Consider the following 19,051-nt stretch of genomic DNA (forward strand, 5'->3'; position numbering starts at 1 on the left):
TATCAATTCAATCGAAGAATTCACCAAATAATTTAGCTCAAACAATACACAATCAAAGTATCAAACGAATAATAGTGTTACTCAAGATTTTCAACTGACTTGATCAGCTTTTTCCTTTCTTGCCACGTAAACTGACATTCCAGCTCAACTCCACTTAATTAGTCGATCAAAATACTTCAATATCAATACCAAAAAAAATAAAAAAAATAAAAACCTCAATACTTTCAAAATGATATATAAAATGATCTACCATATCCATAGAATTCTAAATATATGCAAGAACAACACGTGCACGTAAAAAGTTAGCAGCCTCCATTTCATCACTAGGCCAAAGAACAGGGGCATCAAGATTTCATCACTAATTAAGTAGAGGCCCCACCACCCTACTACACTTAAATTTAATTATGAGATATTATCTTATAAAAATTAAATATTTACTTGTAAAAGTTAGATATGGATCAAAGATTTTTTAATTGATAGCAGTAGCAGCCACAATTCTGTTATCTCACAGAATAATTGTTTATAACTAATCTTTTTAAATTACTTGTAATTAATTATGCTTACTTGCTCTTAATTAATATGCGCCAAATCAGACCCTTCTTGAACTCTATAAATTCCCCTCCAATATGCAGATATTTCATCACACATCTCTCTCTCTCTAGATCTCTCTCTCTCTCGTTGGTTCTTTCTCTCTCTCTCTCTCTCTCTCTCTCTCTCTCTCTCTCTCTCTCTCTCATACAAAATGGCAAGTTTTCCAGTGATAAACATGGAGAAGCTCCACGGAGAAGAAAGGGGAGCAACAATGGCGATGATAAACGATGCATGCGAAAACTGGGGATTCTTTGAGGTAATTAAACCTTACAAAACAGAAATTTATAATGTAATTTAATTAATTCGCTGACGTAATTAACTAATTAATTAATCTGTTTCGTGAAGCTGGTGAATCATGGGATCGGTCGTGAGATTATGGACACTGTCGAAAAGCTGACGAAGGATCACTACAAGAAATGCATGGAACAGAGGTTTAAGGAAATGGTAGCTAAAACGGGACTCGAAAATGTCGAGTCCGAAATAAAAGATTTGGACTGGGAAACGACTTTCTTCCTGCGCCATCTCCCTCTCTCTAACATCTCCGAATTCCACGATCTTGAAGATGAATACAGGTTCTTGATCGAATAATCTCCCACCTTTTTTTCCGATATTTTATTAGCAAAAATTACGATAATTAATTAATTATTTAATTAATGACGATATATCTGCCGAAACAGGAAAGTAATGAAGGAATTCGCAGCCCGGTTGGAGAAACTGGCCGAGGAGCTTCTGGATTTGTTGTGTGAGAATCTTGGACTCGAAAAGGGTTATCTCAAGAAGGCATTTTACGGCTCTAAAGGCCCGAACTTCGGGACTAAAGTGAGCAACTATCCACCATGCCCAAAGCCCGATCTTATCAAGGGCTTGCGGGCCCACACGGATGCCGGTGGCATAATCCTTCTATTCCAGGACGACAAGGTTAGCGGGCTTCAGCTACTTAAAGACGGTGAATGGGTCGATGTTCCACCCATGCGTCACTCCATTGTCATCAACCTTGGTGACCAACTTGAGGTACTACTACTATACTACACAATTTCTTTAGTAAAATTGTGTAAGAGGTGGAAATCGAACTGATCGGATTGGAATCAGCATTTTTAGATGATTCTTTCTTTTTTATTTCTTTAAAGTAAAAAAATATTTCTTTTTATTGAAATTAGAATATATATGAGATTCAAATTTTCGATCCAGTTTTAATTTTCGAAAACTCTGATCTTTTAACATTTTAATTTACTAAAAATTGGAAATTTCTGGACTCTGCGAATTCCGATCAAATTTTTTTCTGATTTTGGAACAAGTTTTTTTTTTCATTTCAATTTCCATAATTCCAATTTCCTAACCTTTTCATTTTTTTTTTGGGAAAACAATTGGAATAAGTTTTTCACTTGCGAAAATTAATCAGAAAGGTCTTAATTCCGATCCTATTCGACCCCTAACGAATTGTGATTAACTTTCTCGCTCTTCCTCTCTATAGGTGATAACAAATGGGAAGTACAAAAGTGTTCTGCATAGAGTAATAACACAAACTGATGGTACAAGAATGTCAATTGCATCATTCTACAATCCAGGCAACGACGCCCTAATCTATCCTGCGCACGCTTTGATTGACAACGAAGAGGATAAAAACCAGTACCCTAAATTCATGTTCGAAGACTACATGAACCTCTACACTCGTCTCAAGTTCGAAGCCAAGGAGCCAAGATTTGAAGCCTTTAAAACCCCTGCTTAACTGTTATAGAGATGCTCTCAATCTTATCATTACAACTGTTAAAGAAATTACACTGAGCTGTAATAATTTCTGTTCAAGCAAATAAATTTGTGAAAGGAAATGACATATGATCATAGAAATTCACTAATAATGAATTAATAAATCCATACAAAGTTTCTTAAATTATTGCAAAAATCAGGTCAGCTTGAGAGACCACAAGTTGTTACAAAGACAATGACATAAAATCTTCCTAAGTATCAAACACTTCAAAAAAAAAAACCCGGCAAGGGTTCGCACGTACGCAATCTCTTCCCCCGAAACATGACACGAAAATAAAAAAAATTCTAAATTGTCGAACACCTAACTCAAACTTAGAAGCATTAACAATTAAACCCAATCAAGAAAGGTGAAAACTCAAAACATTTTTAAAAGAAACAAAACACCACATACCTCTTTTCAGTTATCTTCTTTTTCGACGACATTAGTAATAACCGCCGGCCCATTTGCAGCTTCTTCATTCGAACAATGATTCTTCAAAACCGTAGCAATATCCGCCTCCGAAGCTCCGGCGAGCTTAAATCTCTCGACCGCAATATCAAGATTCTTGTTCCAACCATCCAATCCCAATCTACACTCAATTTGGGATCTCTCGAAAAGCATATTCCCCCAAAACAAGTGAATCTGAGACCTCATAACCGCCGCCTGCTCCGCCGCTTCCTCAGGTGAAATCTCTGCCGGACTTCCCACACCAGATAATTCACTACCCTGTTTCTTTTTCCTCTTCAAAATCTCATCTTTCTTGTTAAAGTTCGGATCTTTCGCCTCTTTACCTCTCTGCTCCTCCAACTTCTCCCACATTTCAGTCGCGGCTTTCATTTTCTCCTCAGCACTGTCGAATAAACCAATCGTCTCATTCGGGTCCCACTTCGAAAGATCCTCTTTTTTTGCAAGCACAAACGACCAATGAAGCTTCGCCATCTCAAACTGCTGCTGCCCTAAAGCCAAAAGCCCCTCGTAAAAATCCGGTTTTATTGAAAGGGCCTCCTCATACTTCTCCCTTGCTAACGAGTACTTCTCCCTCACCCAATCGTAAGCCTTTTGAAGCTGCCCCTCCATCATTTCTTTAGCAGCCGATTCGTCTATCGGAATCCTCTTTCTAGCAGCACACATGTGTACGTTTCCCCAGTTGAAGAAGGCCAGTGCCGCCACCTCCTGAAATTTGAGTGCCGCCTTGTCGAAAAGATTCTGAGCATCTTCGCTAGTCACAGTTTCTTCAAGCGCTTCAGAACACAGCTCCATTCCAAGCTCGTGTAGGTCAATATGAGCGTCGGGGTCAATACCGACATGATTACGGAAAAGCTGTGCAAATTCAAACAACCAATCATCCATCTCCACTTCTTTACAATCGGGGTCTTCTTGCGAAATTCCCGTTTTCTCCTTCTCAACGATTTTCTCAGTGCTCTCAATCTCCACAGTTTCTTCAACTGCAGAATCCTCAGTTTCAACTGGCTTCTCTTCTTCCTCCTCTTCGAGTAAAGGCGGTTCTTGCTCGGGGCTCACTTCCACAATATGCAACCTCAGCATACCAAAGGAGTCACCTTTATCATTATCTAATTCTTTTTCAATAAGGCTGTCGACCGATGACTCAGCAAGTCTAAGTTCAGAAGAACAAGTTATCGTCACCAAGTCACCGTCACTGTCCTTGTACTTAATCAGCACAGCTTTCGACATCGGAAAACGCTTACCAACCACCTCTCTCAACACTTTCAAACCGCAATTGACGGGCATTTGCGCAAGCCTAATGTCATGGTCGTACACAAGCTTCAATTGTCTGTACCTAATCACAGGCTGCACATGAAGTGGAAGTGGGACCCGTTCCTTCTGGATATCATCCTTGCTGGCATTTACTGCAACGGCTCTCGAAGAACCGTTCGAGGGCTTCAACGCAACTTTCGGCATCTGGATTTTAGTCTCGACCCCGTTTTCAATGGGTGGGATTGGATAAAGCTTCTCCGACTTATTGGGCGGCAAAGTGGGTCCCGCTACGGGCTTCTTGGGTACATTACGGGAAGGCAAGCACGGCCCGAGGCCAGCAATGGGGGCCCCACGAACCGCCGACGCACCGAGTGCCGCCGGAGAAGGGCGGCTCTGGAGGTCTTCTTGGCGGGGGCTGAGAGCCATTCTCAATTTGCCAGCGAGATCTAGAGCATCCGTGTGGTTAGGGTTGGAAATCAACAATGACTGCACATCTTGCAAAGCCATATCATACTTGCCTATGGCTTCGTAGGCTCGGGCCCTACGGAGTAGAGCCCGCACGAAGTTCGGCTGGGCCTCTAGGGCCGAACTGCACTCGGATATGACGGCTGTGTAGTCGATGGGCTTCATCTGCATCAAACAGGCGGCTCTGTTGCTGTGGAACACGGCTCGGTCGGGGTGGGATTTGGGGGTGATTTTTAGTGCAATTTCGTACTGTTGAAGGGCGCCGACGTAATCTTTGGACTGGAATCTTTTGTTGCCCTCTTCTTTCAGCTCGTGTGCTCTTTTCAGGAAGGCGGATGAGTCCAAATTGACGCCGCCGTTAGCGACGGGGGGCGGCGGCGCCGGCGACGAGTGGTTATCTACTACGGTGGTGGTGGCTGGGGTTTGGGTAGGGTTAACGGTGGCGCTACCGCCACTCTTCTTTTTCCTACCCCCAGATTTCCCCATTAAAAATCTCTTAATTGTTCCCAAGATTCGAACTTTACTCTACAAAATTTGTTAATTTTACTTTTTAATCAACAAACTCGGAATTCACTACAGAATTATGCTTCGCCGATTGCAAATTGCAAATTTTCTAAAAAAAAAATTGGGGAAAAAAGCAGAAACGAAACGGAGAGAGAGGAGAGAGAGAGAGAACTTACTGGGGATCAATAACACGCTATTACTTGATTCGATTGTGAAATAGAAATACCCAGCAGCTGAATTGGAGAAGATGGGTTTTGATAATAAAAATAAAAATAAAAAAATGTTGGTGAAACTGAGAGTGGAAACCCTAGGCAGTAAAATGAAAGTGGGGGAATTTCAGATTATTTTCCGTGGTTGAATATCCATTGTGGGACCGTTTAATTCGTGGCCACGTGGACCGCACGATTAGTATGTGGTGACCATCACCGTTGATTTCGAATATACTTTGTAATGTGATGTAATAGCGTCGTTATCATATATTTTATTTAGCCCATTATAGTTTGGGCTGTCAATTTGTAGCCCACTTACTATTGAACAAATTCAAGCATTTTTTTATTTTGGGTAATTACACATAATTCAGAAAATTTAGACTTTTTAAGTATAATTACAATTAGACCACTACCCGCGCTTACGAGATCCTACATCTGGTACTATATGATTTTAAATCGTAGATATACACATACATATGGATGTGTGTTTTATTATGTGTAGACCAATCGCATAAAATTGTATGTTGTATTTCATAGGGTGGAGGTTCATTAAAACCACTATCTGGTTAGAAAAATTATAGATACTTTTTGAAAGTTTGATTTTAGCTAGGGCCGGTAATTTGGATCAAATTCAGTTCGATCCACATGGATCATGTTTGCATATAAGAAAAAAACCAGATTGAAATAAGTTGACAACTTTTAAAAAATGGATATCAATGTGACAATAAAAAGTGAAGTGGACCCTATCAAGATTATCATACTCTTGTCTTTGCCGATGTCTCTGCTCACCGAAACCGCCGTCTGCAGCGCTCATTCAGCCGCCGTCAACACGACATGTTTCTCTCCCCGTTTACAATGAATTACCATTTTCAATTGTTTCCGGCTTTATTTTGATCTGAATTTGGGCTCTCTTGGGCTTTAATGTTTTATCTTGATCTTGATTTGGGCTCTCTCGGGCTTTGATACTTCATTGATTCAATAAATAAACCCATTTATTCTTTTTTTTTTTTTTTGTGATCATAGAATTTATCGGTTTCAATTTTCAAATCCAGAAAAATCTGATCATTTTATTCGTAATAAAAAGCTACAAATCAGAAGATTAAATGTTCGCAATCGAATTTAGGGCCGAATTTGATCTTCTCCGAAGCATGGCAGAGCGTGAGTAGTTGCTGAGCCTTGGGCGACTTCATATCCGGGAGAGAATCGCCGCCGCCGCCGCCAGGCTCACGGAAACACACGCACAAGTCGTGTCGGTTCGCCGGCGACACCGCCGCCAGTTCGTCCACTGATTTCACGGCGGCGCAGCACTCGGCGCTCGGCTTGGGAGCCTTCCCCTCCAGGTAGTCGTTGCAGGATATCAACTCGGAAAGGGCGTAAATGCAAAACATCTCTTCATCCGCCGCCGCCCGGAAGACGCTCAGCGCCAGAACTACCACCGCCGCCGCCGCCGGACACCTGAACAACCACCAACCCCTCGCCATTGATCGATCTCTGAGCTTCTCGTTTCGCAGTTTTGGTTCAATGCTGATGTTTATACATATTGATATAGTGCGTTATAAAGGAGGGGCGATTAAATTTGAATTAATTATGTTTTGCCATTTTTAAAGAGCGGTTAAATAGTGATTTCTCATTTTCTTTCCTGAAATGCTATTCATAGAACAATTTTTACCGGCTTGCAGTGCGACTTTATTTCATTTGTAACTTTTCTTCAAAAGATTCAAAATCCTCTCAAACCTTATCCAAGGTCTTTCGAATTTCTGCGGATTAAACGAGCAATTCAACAACGATTTAAGTTAAAACTCAAACTCGAAATCATTAACCTAATGTTTTATAGTAGTATATTAACAAATTTCGTCGAAAATCTATACGTTTTTAGTATTTCGAAGAAATTCGAAACTTTTCGGAAAAAAATTGCGTTTCGTGCAAGAAATCACGAAATTAAAGGGCTAATTTCGTGATTTTTCCACGAAATTAGCAGGATTGTTTGTTTTTCTTAAGTTTCGTGCAAAATCTTACCAAACAAAAGCTTACATTTCGTGAAAAATACACAAAATTAGTGCTTGTTAGTTAAATTATACTAGGCTAATCATATCTGACAAACTCGATCTAGCGATCGTTGATAAGATGATTTGAACTTGAGTCAATTGACACATTTTCACTAGCTCCAACCGTTAAGTTATTCTTTATGGGGCATTCCTTACCAACAACGACATCGCATAATACAAGCCGCAAAAACTCGATCACAATGTTGATCGTCAAATTTTGCACTATAGCGGCGGATGACATTATATGATCGATAAGATAAGATATTAATAATGTACAAACTCATACTTCAGAGTATGCTCTAAAATTATGTGAACGAGTAAGAATATTTACCATAAAAATAATTATTTAATCAAAAGCATTTCATTAAAATAGAAAATTTAAAAATGATATGCAATACAAAATAGTAGAAAAATATAATTTTGCTATATTTAATTTAATTAAATTTTTATCACTACACTTGCTTAATTACGTTGCATATCTAATGAAAATACAGTTTCGGGTGGGCCCAACTGCAATCACACACCAAGTCCGATCCGCCGGCGCGAATATCCAGAATAACTCTTGTCGATATATATATATATATATATTCACATAATAATATTATCACACACTCCAAAATCAGAATCAATGGCGAAAATAGGAAGGAGATTCGAAGGTAAGGTAGCCATAGTCACGGCTTCGACTCAGGGAATCGGCTTCGGCATAGCTGAGCGTCTCGGCTTGGAAGGCGCCGCCGTCGTTATCTCCTCCCGCCGTCAGGTATGCGCCTCCGATCATCGATCTATTCGGATTTTTACTGAATATATTTTCAATTTTCATTTTTTTTAATGTCAGTTGTTTAATTAGGGGATTTTTATTTTTTATTTTTTTCTGTTTCTCATTAAAAAAAAAAAAGAAAAAAAAAACCTAATTTACACCGATTGCGCTTGTAGAAAAATGTTGATGAAGCAGTAGAAAAGCTAAAGGGTAAAGGAATTGAAGTGCTGGGTTTAGTGTGCCATGTTTCAGATGCACAGCAAAGAAATAATTTGGTGGAGAAAACCGTCGAGGTAATTTTTATTTATTTATTTATTTACTATGTACGGTGCGTTTGGATTGAAGGATTTCAAATGAATTACAAAATATAACTTAATTAGAGCTAAAGATTTGTATTTTTTTGTCGGAATAATCCATCCTAAATAAGCTCAATTGATTTGTTACTTTGGATTTGAAGTTGTCAGCTCAAATCCTTCCATCCAAATGCAACCTTATCGATTTAGATTTTTCTGTCTGTGTGTCAGATTTTGATTTTATCTGTGAATTATCTCTAAATAGTCTTGATGATTGGTTATCTTCTTAGGTCTCGTTTGGTTGGGGAGATTAGCTATGATTAACTAAATAATTGGACTCTGTTTGATGTTTTGTATCCCCGATAACTTACCGGGTCGATTCGCAAATATTATGTTATCGTGGTTTATTTTGCCTTATCTTGCCTTTTAGGGAGCATTCTCGTTGGACGATAAAATAATTGGATTCTCATTAAAACTGAAAAGACTTCTTTTCATTAAACGCACATTGTAGATGTATTGTAGATTTTGAACATTGTCGATTTTGAAACGCACATTTTCGATAAAAGACTTCTTTTTGCTCCACTTTGAGTATATAAAATTAGATTCCTTAGATATATACAAGTGAGGTTGTCTATCTTTTTAACTTCTAAAAATTTGTTCCCGTGCGCCTACAGAAATATGGCAAAATAGACGTAATTGTGTGCAATGCTGCTGCCAATCCTACAGTCGATGGTATACTCGAAACTAAAGAATCAGTCCTCGACAAACTATGGGAAATCAATGTGAAAACCTCTATTCTTCTTCTACAAGTACGTCTATTCCACATGGACTATGAATTTCAATTTAGTCGATTTCTGAATTTAACATAGATCTATTTGCAGCTTTGTTTTGTTAATTACATCTATTTCATTTATGACAGGTGGCAGCTCCTTATTTGCAGAAAGGCTCTTCAGTTATTTTCATTTCTTCAATAACTGGCTTCCATCCACCTCAAGGTTTGGCTATGTACGGTGTGACAAAAACAGCCCTTCTTGGTCTCACAAAGGTACTTCAAAATTCAATTGAATATGTTACGTACAAATTTTTTTTCCGTATTTAATTCCTATATATCGTTTTGCTTTTTAGGCTCTTGCAGCTGAGATGGCTCCAAATACTCGTGTTAACTGTGTTGCTCCTGGTTTTGTACCGACCCACTTTGCATCTTTTCTTACAACAAACGAGAGCATAGTAAGTCTTCACTTCTATGCTTACCATTTTATGTCTATTTGGAATATGCTTTTGATGGTATCTTGACTTTATTACATCCTTAGCCTTGTTCGAGAATTATTAAGGATTATGTTTCATAGACAATATATATAATCGAGGTTAACGTAATGGAGCTGATTGTTCATGTGGGTGGTTTTCTTTTTAATTTTTATTTTCAGAAGAAAAGCCTAGTGGAGAAGACACTGCTGAATAGACTCGGTACTACAGATGACATGGCAGCGGCAGCAGCTTATTTGGCTTCCGACGATGCTTCTTATGTAACCGGAGAAACATTGATAGTTGCTGGAGGTACACCGTCGAGACTCTAGATTTCTTCTTTTTTTCTTTTCTCTCTCTCTCTCTCTCTCTCTCTCTCTCTCTCTCTCTCTCTCTCTCTCTCTCTCTCTCTCTCTCTCTCGTATAAGATTCTAGTTAGTTCTTACAAGAATCCCAAACTATGTTGCCGTGGAGCCAATGTTAAATAAGGGAGCCATCCATTATCCATATTTGATGGAGAGGCTACATTGTAGTTTCTTGTAAGTTTTGAATCGATGAGTTAAAACTCGTAATGAATCGATAAATTAAAATCGTGAATCAATGTAGTTTATTTAAGCCCACACTAGTGTAATGACAAAGACGTGACTGTACCAAGTTGCTGAGATGGACAGTGCCCTCATCTCGCAGTTGCAATGCACTTTACGAAGTCATCCATTACGATAAAAATACGTTTTAATGATCACAATTCAACTTATTTCTTATATTTCATTTAATACATTATTTATGTATTTTGATCATGTGTATTAATAATTGCATCATCTACAAGAACACGAAACAACAGTTAAAAAAGCTAACTTGCAACCCTATTTTCAGCAAAATAATCGAACCCCGCTCGTTAACACAGCGTTATTAATCGAACTTGACATCATTGGAGCTAATGGAAAACTTTTACCCGAATAATTGGTTTCCCTTTCAATAATCTTGTGAGGAAGATAAAATCGTGCATGAGATAAGTGGGTTTTGTAGATGTTACACCCTGTAAAATACACCGATTGATTCTATAGTATATAAAATATTAAAATCACCCAGTGTATTTCATTGGGTGTAGCATCTCGTATACACTGGGTGTAGCATCTCGTAGACGATAAAGTGTATGTTCGAAAGAGAAAAGAAATGCAAGAGGGCCCACAATTCAAGTAAAGTCGTCATTGTAACTTTAATCGTGAAACCAGCAAGCCGCTTATGGCTCTTCCCATTTGCTGAGACTTCGTACAATTTCAGCCAAAGAAAATAAAAATAAGGGTAAATTACACACACCCCCCTGAGGTAAGCTTAAATAACTGTAAGGTCCCTGTGGTATCGATAATTACACTTAGCCCCCTGAAACATAGTCAGAAACTCTAATGGGATAATGAATTGGATACGTTATTCCGATAGGGTTCTAACGGACTATTGGTTTCAGAAAGTGGTGAAGACAACAAAGAGCTATGGGGTGACATGTCTCCCCGGACATTCCCGAACATTTCTTAAATCACCCATAGCTCTTTGTTGTCTCCACCACTTTCTGAAACCAATAGTCCGTTAGAACACTATCGGAATAACGTATCCAATTCATTATCCCATTAGAGTTTCTGACTACGTTTCAGGGGGCTGAGTGTAATTATCGATACCACAGGGACCTTACAGTTATTTAAGCTTACCTCAGGGGGGTGTGTGTAATTTACCCTAAAAATAAATAAAATTACGAATAATATTCCCCCATTTTTAAATTTTCCAAACTCACAAATGTGGTATATAGCATAAAGTGCTCAACTTTTGAGTATGTGGCTCTACTAAAATCATAGCATTCAATGATTCCTTTAGAAATATAAACTCTCTCTCTCTCTCTCTCTCTCTCTCTCTCTCTCTCTCAACTCTCTCTCTACACTTTAGAAACAAGAATTCACGAGACACCCCTGAAATCTCTGCTTTGAATTCATTTTCTTCTGCCAAAGAAGCTACGTTTCCTTTTTTTAACCTAATGATATACCCCAACGAAACTTAATGAATCTGTCTTCCTTTCTGAGCAATCTTCGTCTTTTAGTCTCTTCGTAAAATTCTACTCTACTTATAGCCATGCAAAAAATTTCCTGTGTTAATAATCTCTTTCGATCTTCAAAATCTTCTTCCGATTGCTAATTTTTCGTTCCGATTTCGATCACACCGAACTTCCTTTTAATGGGGAGGTGCAACCCGGTTTTTGGCTCCGTTTGGTGGTTTTTGCTTTCTCATGGTTTTTACGAATAGCCTTTCTTCTCGAACCAATCTGCATATTTTGGTTCAGAAAACAAAAAAATCGAAATAAATGAAACCCCATAACAATTCTCATGTTTCTGAATCAATTCATGCACTTCTTGAAATCAACGCACACCTTCAGAAGGAGATTTCGTCTCAATAGTGTGTGTTTTTGACCTGTGAGAGAGATTATTTCACAATATCTTTTTCAAAAAGAAAAAAATGGCTGCCTCGTGTTTCAATCCGTTCCGACTCCGAAAAACGAAGAGCAAATCTCTATCAATCCCTTCATCCTCGAGAACACAGCTAAGCATAGACAGAGACAACATGGAGAGAAGGAGATTCGACAGTTTGGAATCATGGTCAATGATTCTTGAATCCGAGAATGTCGAAACATGGGATGCATCAAACGAGGAGAGAGAAGAGTGGACAGCCGATCTGTCGCAGTTATTCATAGGCAACAAATTCGCCTCCGGGGCCCACAGCAGAATCTACAGAGGAATCTACAAACAGAGAGCAGTTGCAGTGAAAATGGTCAGAATCCCAACTCACAAGGAAGAAACAAGATCGTTACTCGAGCAGCAATTCAAGAGTGAAGTTGCCCTGCTTTCTCGTCTATATCATCCCAATATCGTACAGGTAAAATTTCCCCACTTACCCTTCTTCATATTTAATGATTTCAGGATTTTCTTACAAAAACCCTTTTTTTCTCTGCAGTTTATTGCAGCATGTAAGAAACCGCCAGTATACTGTATCATTACGGAGTACATGTCACAAGGGACTCTGAGGATGTACCTGAACAAGAAAGAGCCGTACTCTCTTTCAGTGGAGACCATTCTAAGATTAGCCCTCGACATATCTCGTGGAATGGAGTATCTCCATTCACAAGGGGTGATTCACAGAGACCTCAAATCGAACAACTTGCTCTTAAACGACGAGATGCGAGTTAAGGTTGCGGATTTCGGGACTTCTTGTCTGGAAACACAGTGCAGAGAAGCCAAAGGGAATATGGGAACTTACCGTTGGATGGCACCCGAGATGATTAAGGAGAAACCCTATGCTCGGAAAGTTGATGTGTACAGCTTCGGGATTGTGCTGTGGGAACTTACCACAGCTTTGCTTCCTTTCCAAGGAATGACTCCGGTTCAAGCTGCTTTTGCTGTCTCCGAAAAGGTTAGATTTTTGAATTCACTAAATTCTCGTAAAATTAGCCTTTTCGGACTATATGTTGCGTTCTTAAGTTTTCATCTAGTTACATATCACAGTATGTATTATTCTAGATTATCATTGTGCAGCTGAGTAAAATAATAGTAATGCAGATAAAACTGGAGATTTTTATCTATACATTATAAAAAGACGAGATTTTACCAAAATACATTATAACTATGTAAGGTTTAGGCTGAATGTGAATAACAGGTCGTGGAACAAGACGACAATGAATACAGTGTCCTATTCTATTTTTATCTTATTGCATTAATTGAGGTTCTTGATTTAGTGGTCCTATCTTATCTCTCAATTCAATGCTAATGAAAACGAGAGCCCTTCAAATTAACTGAATCAACCCTTTACTCAAGTCTTCTCGTTTATCTGCTGAAAGTTCAAAGTTCAGAGTATTAGGACAAATTAATCGAATAGTTAAAAACAAAATCTAACATACTTGTCTTGTTTTATTCCTCAATTTTACAGAATGAGAGACCACCATTACCAGCAAGCTGTCAACCTGCACTTGCTCACCTCATAAAGCGCTGCTGGGCAGCAAACCCATCGAAGCGTCCCGATTTTAATGAAATTGTTCGTGCACTAGAAAAGTACGACGAGTGCATAAAGGAGGGGCTGCCACTAACTCTCCACACAGGGCTTGTTAGCCGAAATGCTATTCTTGAACGCTTAAAAGGATGTATATCCATGAGTTCATCTATAACTGTACATGCCTAACTCACAGATAGACACATATATGGAATTTGCTATTGTATTCTGTTCTTGTTTTTGGCTTACCAAAGTTGGTAGATTTGTCGATTTTAAATATGTATATAGCACAAGTATTTTTGTAGTTATCCGATTAAAAATCAGCTCACTGTGCATCTTTTGATTTGTGCAAATTACAGAACTAAATCCTGATGCTGTATGTATAGTTACAATAACAGAAAATCGAGTAACTGCGCAACCTGCAGTAATTTTTTTTATTTACTTTTTACTGCAGAAATTCTTGTTAAGTTGCAGCGAAATCTTGAAATAAAATCATCACTGTAACAAAATAGGATTTCTAATCTCTCTTCTAAAACAATGTATCTATTGTAAATGTCAGGGGATAAACCATTTACCAATTCAATTAATTTTTCAGAGAATTCTATAGAGCACCCTACCATGGCAACTCATCGTGATACATTTTAAGGCAAAGAAAACTGGAAAAGACATCTCGAAACGTAAATGAAATTCTTGACCTCGAAGAATAAATAAAACGGACTGTTATAAATCATAAAATACGAGTAGTAACATTGCCTAACGACATAAACTATAAACACACTCAAAATTCAGTAAAAAACATCGTAATAAACCACAATTCTTCATTGCCTCAACATATTTAGAGGCATCGGGGGCAAAGCTTTACTTACAGTTGTACAACGTATCAGCCTCAAGCTAGATCTCCATATCCTTCGATTGTTTGCTTCATCTCATCTAACTGCGCAATGACGTATTCTAATTTCTTGCAGCAAATCTCGTTCGATATCCGCGGAACGTAGTCGCACTTCTCGAACGGACGGTACTCGCACGCGCTCTTAATCTCCTCTCTCAGCGTCATCTGAATATCCTATTCAACCAAATCAAAATGGAATGAACCAGTTAAAATAAAACCCCAAAATTTGCCACAAAAAAAAATAATTAAAAAAAAAATCCTATTTTTTTCAATTTACATATAATTAAAATAAAACCCCAAAATTTGCCAGAAAAAAATAATGAAAAAAAAATTCTATTTTTTTCCAATTTACATATAATTAAAAAAAATCCGTAATTTAATAAGGAAATAATGAAACGCAATCGCCTGAAAAATGACCTTTACAGATTGCATGAATTCACTACAGTGGCTGTTAACGAGGTCCTTTCTGGGGCCGTTAGGGTTCGCCATTTCTTCCATTACGCCGCCGGCGAGCTCTAATACCCTCACAATTCTCTACGAATACAAAGAACGGAAACTTCACACTGAAACAATTGGTTCAATTCACGAAACTTGATTGGGTGAAAATTTATGAAGAAATTTTACCTTTTCCACGTTTTCGAGTCGTTGCAATGAAGTGGTTTGGCTCTGTGGATCCATGGCAGAACTAGGTCACGGCGGCAACCAAAACGACGTCGTTTTCTTTACCCAAACGGGTTTCTATATTTTGCAAAATAAATGACGGCACGGGTAGAGATAACTCTCTAGTGTCTATTAATTTATCTTAGAGAAGTCAATTCCAATCCGAATTTTTTCGATTTCGGAATAATAATTTTCAATCGGAATTCCGATTTCTGATTTTCTCGAAATATTTGGATTGTGATTGTGATTGTGATTGAAATTGGAATTGGAATATATATATATGAGATTTCTGATTTTCTCGAAAATTGGAATATATATGAGATTTCAATTTCCCATCAGATTTAAGTTTCCAAAAAAAATTCCAATTTCCACCCAAAATTCCAGTGATTCCGATATGAATTTTTTTGATTTTGTAACAAATATTTTCGCTCCAATTTCTAAAATTCCATTTTTTTTGGAACGGAATTGAAACTAATTATTAACTTCCGAAAAAAAATTTGATTTTTTTCGAAAGGGCTAATTTCGATCGGATCCGAGGAGTAGTCTATGTAAGAAACTTCCAAATTGCAATCTTAAAAATTTAATGTTAGTAAAAAAAAATTATAGGTTTCATCTCCCAGGAGATGGAGAACCATACAAATTGCTCTCACTAAAACACAGGAAAAGAAGCAGCATCAAACGAAACCTAACATCGAAATTACAGCAATACATTTCTTAAAACTAATTTACTTTTGTCCGAAAACAACAGTCGAGATCACTCAATGAAACTGATACTATTTAATTTGATCTATGTTGTTTCAGTCGGATTTATTTTCACCGTCATGCGCTTTTAAGCCCAAACTCAAATCCAGTGTGCTTTCTTCGTTTAGATCTTGCCTTTCTACAGGATCATCCTCCGTAACCTGATATTAGGAAAAAACTGCTCTATCATTTTCAAGAAAATAAAATAAAATATATAGATATATACCGTATTTAAAGAAAATTTACAAATCGAGAAGGAGAAAAGAAATTATCAATGTGGTCACCTCGTTTTCATCCATCGGTACGTCGTTAATGTCGGGTTTTTCATCAGATACATCATCACTCTTGGAAGTTGCCTCAACTGTGTTGGTCTCGATTGGCATAGTTTCTTCATCTTCCATCTGCTCCGAGGACTCGTTTCTTTGTTCTTCGAGTACAACAATCTACACAAATCGTTCCAACGGAAAAAATAAATAAAAATAAAGCATAAAATCAATCGATGAAATCTAGCTACAAAACCTAACAAATTGCCATGGGTATTGGTTGGGTGTATCCAATTTGTCGAACTTTGCGAAATGTGGGCATTAATGAACAACAACATTAGTGAATACCAAACAAACTTAGTGTTGGTTTGTTGAGTTTACTAAGGGTTCGATCTTCAAAGATATGAACATGCGTGTTTGATCGTTTACATGGTGGAAAATAATTCCGGCTAATATATCCATTAGGACATGAGAAGGGAACGTCTAGAGTCTAGACTAGGGTTGGTCCGATTGGATTTACATCTAACGCATTTCGTCTCATATAATCAAGAGCTGCATAGTTAAGCAAAACCCCCCCAAAACACACACACACACACACACACACACACACACACACACACACACACACACACACACACACACACACACACACACACACACAAGAGCAAAAGGAGTGAGATGTATGAACAAACATGCAGTCAGTCAGTTGGTCACTGAGGCACGCAGAAATAAAAACGACTTTTTTTCGTATAATTCCCCCTCTAAATGCAGCTCATTCGTATTGACGGAAAATAAAATAAAACGGGAACCTCAAATTGTTGGCTCGACACCATTATAGATGAATTAAGAAATTGGTCCAAAAATACGAACATTGAGATATTCTATCCGATTAAAATTCTTCTCGCATCGACATGGCAGTAATTATAGTAGGTCGCAGAAAGAAAAGGGATGTAATGTGTGTTTCTTCGGATGAATTCACTCACACACACACACACACAAAAAGGAAGTAGGAGGCAAATTCCCATAAAAAGATATGAGCAAATAACACAAAACAAATTTCCAGCTGAGAACTAATAGAAACCCTAAATCAATGAATTCAAATTGATCCCCAAATTCCTAAATTGAAATACGAAATTAAAACCCTAATACCACTATAAAAGTAAAGAAATTAAGCAGCAGATAGCCAATGGAGAAATTCAGAAACTATTCGCAGTTAAATTACGGAAAAATTACCGGAATGTATTTGAATTTTCTCTTCGGAGGCTCTTCTGCTGCAACACTGGCGATTTTATCGGAGTTCTTCGGTTCAGCATTACCATTATCACTGCCGTTATTATCATTGTCGCCACCGTCTTTGGCTTGGCTGGGAGCGAGGGGGGTCCATTTATAGAACAGGAGATGAGATGCGGCGTCGCCGCCGTTGACGCTTCCATTAGCCGCCGTGTGATGGTGGTGGTTGGAATTGGGCGGCGGCGCGTTAACCCACTTCTTCTTCCACTTGCGGACCGGACCGGTGAAGACGGTGGTGGGGCCGCCGTAGCGAGTCGAGGATCGCCCGAACCTTGCCCCGACGCCCTCCATTATTTTGGGGATTGAAGTCGCGGCGGAGTCAATTCACCGGCGGCGTTTTCAGCTGCGTGTAATATAAAAATAGTTGTTTTATTAATGTTTCCTGAAAACATTTGACGATTTTAGTTAGGGAGCAAATATTTAATATTGGGAATTTTTTTGGGTAAATTACAACCACCCCAGAGGTATGGTCAAATTACGAAAACCCCCCTCTTGTTTGGATAATTACAATCATTCCCGCAACTCCTCAAATTTAGTGGAATCTTCGAGATTATATGGAATATTATCACTTTTTTACCCGTTTTATCCTATTCGAACTCTACATTCTGAAGCAAGATGATCATAATATGTGTTTTTTTGCTTGTATATATCAGATTGTGGTGCATCAGAAACTGTATTTTTACACAAAACGAGTACAAACTAGAGCACATTCCACGAAATCTCGATGATTATGTTGAATTTGACACCATAAGGGTGGACGTGTAAGAAAAAAACATAGTTGAGGGGGGTAGATGTAATTATCCAAACAAGAAAAGTTTTTTTGTAAATTGACCATACCCCAGGGGGTGTTTGTAATTTAATGATTGTTATTGGGCCGTATTTTTTTTCTTTTTTAATGAATGGGCCGAAATTCATTTTGAGATTTTTTTGCGGAAAATTACAGTTTTCACACCTCAAGTTTGAACGGATTCAACATTTGTCCCCTACGGTCACAAAAAATATATCTGGTCCCTCATATATTAAAAACTTTGTATTTTTTAGTCATTTTCGTCAATTTTCCGTTAGTACTAATGGGATAAAGAGTGTTCTCATCACTATATTAATTGACGGACTAACGGTAATTGAAGGAAAAGATCAAAAATGTTAAATTATTGAAACATAAGGGACCAAATATGTAATTGATGCAAAACTTGATCCCCCACTTTTTTTTTTTTTTTTATATCACTAAATTTCATATTGAGGTTAGTGTCAATTTTGTAAAATTTTAGTTCCTTCGTAAGTTACAAACAAGTTTCCATCCCATGTTGAAAAGAATCCAAAATCCGAATGAACTATGTTTCAAAATTGAATCATAATCAACAGAATTCGGAAGTTTTCTATTTATTTATTGACATATAATATATAAAAAAATCCATAGTAATAAAATTGACACTATAAATATATTTTTTCGAAAAATAAAATCAGAATCTTGCAATTATTTACGAAAATAAAATTAAATTGAAAATTGGAGTTGTGTATAATCTCGTCCAATTAAGAAAAATCGAAAAAAAACAAGATTAGAATTTTAAAATTGGGAAAAAGGAAAATAGTTCTAAGGAAAAAAATACATTTTTCATCCCTCA

General features: G+C 37.8%; 7 protein-coding genes across 11 annotated transcripts; 3 read left to right on the plus strand and 4 right to left on the minus strand.

Annotated features, from left to right (window-relative positions):
• Positions 1 to 556: 556 nt before the first annotated feature.
• LOC105962208 (1-aminocyclopropane-1-carboxylate oxidase 3) lies at positions 557 to 2,479 on the plus strand. The gene is made up of 4 exons (XM_012986510.2): positions 557 to 847; positions 937 to 1,163; positions 1,269 to 1,602; positions 2,063 to 2,479. The coding sequence occupies exons 1-4, from the start codon at positions 743 to 745 to the stop codon at positions 2,315 to 2,317; spliced, it is 921 nt and encodes a 306-aa protein (XP_012841964.1). The 5' UTR covers positions 557 to 742; the 3' UTR covers positions 2,318 to 2,479.
• On the minus strand, positions 2,425 to 5,395 carry PHOX2 (Octicosapeptide/Phox/Bem1p (PB1) domain-containing protein / tetratricopeptide repeat (TPR)-containing protein). Of its 2 annotated transcripts, none has more exons than XM_088822138.1 (2): positions 5,197 to 5,395; positions 2,425 to 5,129 (listed from the first exon to the last, which is right to left on the minus strand). In XM_088822138.1, the coding sequence occupies exon 2, from the start codon at positions 5,000 to 5,002 to the stop codon at positions 2,753 to 2,755; it is 2,250 nt and encodes a 749-aa protein (XP_088678264.1). In that variant the 5' UTR covers positions 5,003 to 5,129; positions 5,197 to 5,395; the 3' UTR covers positions 2,425 to 2,752. The 2 variants fall into 2 exon arrangements, with proteins under 2 accessions (XP_088678264.1, XP_012841962.1); XM_012986508.2 differs by having other exon boundaries at positions 2,425 to 5,041; positions 5,197 to 5,370.
• A 925-nt stretch (positions 5,396 to 6,320) lies between these two features.
• LOC105961902 (non-specific lipid-transfer protein A) lies at positions 6,321 to 6,710 on the minus strand. The gene has a single exon (XM_012986163.1). It carries the CDS (start codon positions 6,708 to 6,710, stop codon positions 6,321 to 6,323), a length of 390 nt encoding a protein of 129 aa, XP_012841617.1.
• Positions 6,711 to 7,810: 1,100 nt separating this feature from the next.
• Positions 7,811 to 10,163, plus strand: IBR1 (indole-3-butyric acid response 1). Of its 2 annotated transcripts, XM_088822139.1 has the most exons (7): positions 7,811 to 8,034; positions 8,208 to 8,324; positions 8,999 to 9,133; positions 9,244 to 9,369; positions 9,450 to 9,551; positions 9,749 to 9,917; positions 9,976 to 10,163. In XM_088822139.1, exons 1-6 carry the CDS (start codon positions 7,903 to 7,905, stop codon positions 9,896 to 9,898), a joined length of 762 nt encoding a protein of 253 aa, XP_088678265.1. In that variant the 5' UTR covers positions 7,811 to 7,902; the 3' UTR covers positions 9,899 to 9,917; positions 9,976 to 10,163. The 2 variants fall into 2 exon arrangements, with proteins under 2 accessions (XP_088678265.1, XP_012841965.2); XM_012986511.2 differs by lacking the exon at positions 9,976 to 10,163 and having other exon boundaries at positions 9,749 to 9,967.
• A 1,135-nt stretch (positions 10,164 to 11,298) lies between these two features.
• On the minus strand, positions 11,299 to 15,417 carry LOC105962210 (mediator of RNA polymerase II transcription subunit 11). 3 transcript variants are annotated; one of them, XM_088822136.1, is made up of 5 exons: positions 15,100 to 15,417; positions 14,893 to 15,009; positions 14,453 to 14,649; positions 11,977 to 13,430; positions 11,299 to 11,871 (listed from the first exon to the last, which is right to left on the minus strand). In XM_088822136.1, the coding sequence occupies exons 1-3, from the start codon at positions 15,151 to 15,153 to the stop codon at positions 14,473 to 14,475; spliced, it is 348 nt and encodes a 115-aa protein (XP_088678262.1). In that variant the 5' UTR covers positions 15,154 to 15,417; the 3' UTR covers positions 11,299 to 11,871; positions 11,977 to 13,430; positions 14,453 to 14,472. The 3 variants fall into 3 exon arrangements, with proteins under 3 accessions (XP_088678262.1, XP_088678261.1, XP_088678260.1); XM_088822135.1 differs by lacking the exon at positions 15,100 to 15,417 and having other exon boundaries at positions 11,977 to 12,343; positions 12,636 to 13,430; positions 14,893 to 15,034; XM_088822134.1 differs by lacking the exon at positions 15,100 to 15,417 and having other exon boundaries at positions 11,977 to 13,427; positions 14,893 to 15,034.
• Positions 12,063 to 13,909, plus strand: HT1 (Protein kinase superfamily protein). The gene is made up of 3 exons (XM_012986509.2): positions 12,063 to 12,479; positions 12,558 to 13,013; positions 13,527 to 13,909. Exons 1-3 carry the CDS (start codon positions 12,063 to 12,065, stop codon positions 13,773 to 13,775), a joined length of 1,122 nt encoding a protein of 373 aa, XP_012841963.1. The 3' UTR covers positions 13,776 to 13,909.
• A 267-nt stretch (positions 15,418 to 15,684) lies between the features above and the next one.
• On the minus strand, positions 15,685 to 17,827 carry LOC105962205 (uncharacterized). The gene is made up of 3 exons (XM_012986507.2): positions 17,373 to 17,827; positions 16,161 to 16,319; positions 15,685 to 16,037 (listed from the first exon to the last, which is right to left on the minus strand). The coding sequence occupies exons 1-3, from the start codon at positions 17,718 to 17,720 to the stop codon at positions 15,933 to 15,935; spliced, it is 612 nt and encodes a 203-aa protein (XP_012841961.1). The 5' UTR covers positions 17,721 to 17,827; the 3' UTR covers positions 15,685 to 15,932.
• Between the last annotated feature and the right edge of the window lie 1,224 nt (positions 17,828 to 19,051).

Source organism: Erythranthe guttata, chromosome 8, assembly GCF_056151865.1.
Source record: "Erythranthe guttata isolate IM_541 chromosome 8, IM_541, whole genome shotgun sequence".
Classification (NCBI taxonomy): Eukaryota; Viridiplantae; Streptophyta; class Magnoliopsida; order Lamiales; family Phrymaceae; genus Erythranthe; species Erythranthe guttata.